At 41.0% G+C, this 4,747-nt stretch overlaps 1 protein-coding gene across 1 annotated transcript; it reads right to left on the bottom strand.

Annotated features, from left to right (window-relative positions):
* Positions 1-1,369: 1,369 nt before the first annotated feature.
* On the bottom strand, positions 1,370-2,080 carry LOC149187135 (uncharacterized). The gene has a single exon (XM_089409565.1). It carries the CDS (start codon positions 2,078-2,080, stop codon positions 1,370-1,372), a length of 711 nt encoding a protein of 236 aa, XP_089265691.1.
* Between the last annotated feature and the right edge of the window lie 2,667 nt (positions 2,081-4,747).

The following is a 4,747-nucleotide window of genomic DNA, read 5'->3' as shown; positions in this document are numbered from 1 at the left end:
ATTCCCTGTAACATGAACCTTCACATTGTCCAACAATGTTCAAAGATTATGTGATGCCAGCAACTTTAAGTTTACGTTTTAGGTACCAAATGAACATTGGCGTGATTATCAGCATACTGACCTCCAACAGATGGACCAACTGCACATAAATCTTTTCGAGCTTCTGATTTGCTTTGGCCTGAACTCTTAGAATTCCAAATGCGTGCTTTCCCAGAAAACTCAATTACCCATATCTTCTTGGAAATGACAGTCTCCCATTGAAAGTAACAAGAATACATTTAGAATACATAAACTCGAGAACATAAAGTGATATCCAAGAAAAATTAATGTACATAAAGCCTGATGCTTTAGCCAGATGATACAACAAGCTTTTCCAATTTTTCAATATTTCACTGGTTGCCCCACTCATTTTCCCAGCCATCTCTTGAGCCTTCTTTATTTCCGTCACGATTTGAAAGTTCTTTCACCAGGAAATGATGTATTGTTTGCCAATATCGATCCCCGCCAACATACCAAGTATCCATATGCATACCTGTTGGGAACTCTACAAAGAAGCACCTTAGATTCCGTTTAGCTTTTTCATATAGCCTGCGCATGTGTGAAGGTGGAACCATCTCATCCCGAGAGCCAGATAGGAATAAAATTGGTTGTTCGACCTGATCTATAAGATCAATAGTATTCCATGGAGAACGAACCAGACAATTTAAAATCCTTAGACCCTTGGAATCAGTGCCTCCTATAAACCACTTAAGAAAAGGTAACAAAACTCCAGCCATGTCCAACACAGATGTAAAAGTATTCTCGAGAATCAATGCAGCAATAAAAAACTTTGTCGCTATCTTAACAACATCAAGATCCATGATATCAAAATGCGCCTTCCTCTGGATTACCTTTCGCATATATTGAACTACAACTTTAACAGTGAACTTTGGGAGGCGAATCTTGTACACATCAACCAGCTCCATACATTAAGCTTGTTACAGCCCAGAGAAAGATTTTCGTTTCTTCTTTAAAGCCCTGCAAACTTCATCTGGAACCGGTTTATGGATATCCTTATAGAGTCCGCTCATTGTTAATGCTATTGACAAAACCTTCTCTGCCACCCGTTTGCGTGAAAAAAGAACTCTTGTGGAGCTAAGCCACGAAGACAATGAACTACATCTCTCTCTGGCACTTCATCAAACACTTGCGCCCCAAACATAAATGCTATTCCATTGAATTTGCCACCTGTCAATAATCAGTTTCACCCACCGCGGAAAGAAATCTCCACCGGCCCAACAATTTTGACTTCAAGTCTTTTTTGAAAAGAGAGAGTTGAGATATCTCCTTTAATTTCGCATACTGCCATTGGCTCTGGCATTCTTATCTGCTAGGCTCTGAATACGTTCATTCCCTTTGTAATTTCCCCACTCGCAACGTTCTCATTTACATTTGTATTTTTCGATGATTTGGGCTGAAATCCTTTTCTAGCACGTGATGACTGCTTACTTTTTGCTCTTGTCACGTATGACTCAAATCTGAGATCAATAATTTCAATGATGCCATCACCTCTTGCTGCAGCAACAACCTGGTTTTTTTTATCCATATTTTCCTCTGGAACCGCCAAAGCATGAACAAAAGGAGGATTACAAATTTGATTTGTACTCGAGGCATTTTCTGCATTTTCTGTGGTGGGAACTGCAGCGTCTATAACCATTTGTTGACTTCCTCTTGAAAAGTCCCATGCTACAATTTTTGAATCTAATCCCCCAGATATAACTTCCCATGGCCGCCAAGGATGAAACTGCACAGAGCTGCAAATATTTGTGTGTACGGATCTGAGTGTTTTGTAAAGGCAATGTTGACGAATGTCAATAATCTTTACTTCTCCACTGTCATCTGCAGCCGCAAGAAAAGATGACTTAAAGTTCATAGTAATCTGATTTATGTCCTCTGTATTGAATGTGTACTTTTGCACTTGTCCACTGGAAGGTGCCATGCGCACATCCAAGCAAGTAACTGTGTTTGCATATGCTGCATACAAAATATCATCATTTCCTGGACTGAAACAAACAGAAGCAACTGGTTCATGTATGCGCATCATTATAAACCAAAACACAGAAAATAAGTACATTGAGGTTAATATTCTTTGTCCATGATGGTTCCATAGCTACAAAATTATGCCTCTGCATGTTGGGATGAGTTTAAGTGTCTTTGTATGATATGAAGAACCAACAGATCCATTAGCATCATTGTAATAGATGTCCACATATCTATTGAACAAAGATTGCTGCCCAAATGGCTGTATGATAGGCATTGGTCATGCATCCATCAATGAACCAATTATTGCACCCTTTCTAAGAAACTCACACTGACCAAACTTAATGACAAGCATCGATGATGACTTCTTGAGAACATGCCACCTGTGAAATGTATCCGCCCCAGAACTATTTTTGCATGACAGCTACTATGGATTCGAACAAATCCCCCATTTCGTAGCACGCTACGAAATCACTAAAACAGGCTGCGCTGCGAAACTGCTAAAGGATTCATGCGCTACGAAAACACTTGGTCTTTAAGCTAATCTGAGCAAATTTTTGGAAACAGAATTTTCAATGATAACACACTCATTGCCTCGTCATAATGACCTTTGATACATTGATGTCAAATACTGCCAATTCCGTTAATGTGCCGCCGATATGTTCAAGAGAAGTTGACCTCTGAAAAAACAACCTCCTTCTGATAGTTTGCACCATCTTGATTCACAAACTTCATCTCTCTGTCTCGCGTCGATGATGTGGGAAACATTATGGCCCACCTTCGATCAAGGTCACTCCCTGTCGACTTCAGCTCATTATCCAGGAAGTTGACCTAGAGACTCCCTTTCGGTGCCTTGGAGCCTGCATGCCTCAATGGCAGGTTCTTTGTGTTCGACGTGAGGTTTTCATCATTGGCCTCCGATCGAATGATTCTACGAGTGTTCGACTTCAGCTCATTGATTCACACGCCGTAGATTGTACCTATAGTACCTTGAGGGCCATTGTCATTATTGGTGGTACCTCTCGCGTCTGTTAACAGTTTCCATTATCGACTGGTAATCAGGCGATGTTCATGCATGTTCGACTTCAGCTCATATATTCACATGCTTGGACTTGTACTCTTGTTCGGGTCGAGATGGAGCGCAAGACCCTGGATTGTGTCTATTGTAATCCAGGCGTGATTCTTGATACTTGACTCATTCACTGGATGGCTGCGACCATACCTGAGTCAATTCATTGATCCTAACCAGATGGCTGCGTCCATACTATGGATCCAGATTATTTATGTACTCTCTTATGGATGGCTGCGACCATACCACGTACATCATGTAATTGAACTATCAGTCATGTCTCTTAATACAGCTCCTCGGCGGCAGTAACTATATGTGCTCTTGTGTGCTCTTATGTGTGTTCTTGTAAAGCATTTCACCCCTCTCCACCTCTCGGACTTCATGATTTAGGGGGCATCTATTACACAGTAATTTGTCACCATCCCTATTACTCCTCTTGTCGTACCTTAGAGGACTCATTCCGGGAGTTATAAGAAGTGACAAGGGCTAAAAACACTTGCATTATGTTCCCCTGAGTATGTACTCCATGTTCCCTGAAGACACCTTCTGCAGATCATCCCTAAAAAGTGCTCTTTTTCCATTGGCGCAAGTCCACAGTATCCTACCCGCGCCAATGATGGAGATCCTCAAAAGAGGGCGCGACCATTGGCGCTCTGTCTTAGAGCAACAGTCGCGCCAACCAAATTTAGTCGTGCTTTTTGCCTTAATGCACGTCCGACTGTTGTTTCCATCATTACATGGAGCTTTTCTGAGGATAGAAAATCAGTTTTTTGTCGAGCTTTATCCATCTTTATGGCTTTTGCTAATTCCACGAAAGGTGTCCCGGTTCATCGCATCCTCCTCCCTTCTTCATCTATATAAGCTTGTCATTATGAATTGGACAAGCTAGAGTGTTGGTGTTAGTGTTATGCTAGTGATTTGGTGATTGAGTGATAGTAGTGATGATTATTGGTCATGGAGTGTTAGATGTTGAGTTCTTGGAGGAATGCTAGTGAGTGCTAGAGAGGTTATGCTGCCGGAGAGGAGATGCATGTCAAGACACATATAGTTACTCGCCCAGCCAGGAGAAGGGTCGACGTCAGAACAATGGTTGTAACTTTTCCTGTTTATTAATTGATGAGCGACTGCTATTATAGTTCCAATCTCATTATCTATCATGGTGATATGTTGATTTATTTCCTTTCTGACTGAAATATAGTTGTGCCTTGGTAGTTTTTATGTTGGTATCTGTCTCTTCCTTTGCATGTGCAGGTATTCGTTATGATCTGTTGGAGCAAGGGAGCGAGGATATCAACTCTGCTTCAATCATAGCGTTGGACTCCAGGTTAGTCTTCTTGATTCACCTTTGATGCATAACTAGGAACTTGCGTAGCAGCGTGGTTTGTTTGTGGCTAGTTCTGTGATAGGCTAGTGGGATCGCCTCTATCCGCAGAGGGGATTTACCTTACCAACAATGACCTTATATTAGGGAATTATATATATCTCAATGACCCATAAACAAATGGTTTCTCCTGTGCTGGAATTTACTAAGTCTATTGATTTGTTGTAGAATCATACATGTTGTAGCTTAAATAAAGACTTCTGGTTGTAATGCCAAGTCACTAAGCACTATGCCAAATCATCATTGTAATGTAGATTTTGTCTTTATTATTACTTAGT

Source organism: Pinus tabuliformis, chromosome 3_1, assembly GCF_031772625.1.
Source record: "Pinus tabuliformis cultivar Carrire ecotype Pingquan chromosome 3_1, CPIR1, whole genome shotgun sequence".
NCBI lineage: Eukaryota > Viridiplantae > Streptophyta > Pinopsida > Pinales > Pinaceae > Pinus > Pinus tabuliformis.
The sequence above is the reverse complement of the archived record's forward strand: the minus strand, read 5'-3'. Positions and strand labels throughout refer to the sequence as shown.

Bases quoted from the DNA above. Each gene is read 5' to 3' on its own strand.
- LOC149187135 (XM_089409565.1), bottom strand. From the start codon at position 2,080: ATGCGCATACATGAACCAGTTGCTTCTGTTTGTTTCAGTCCAGGAAAT.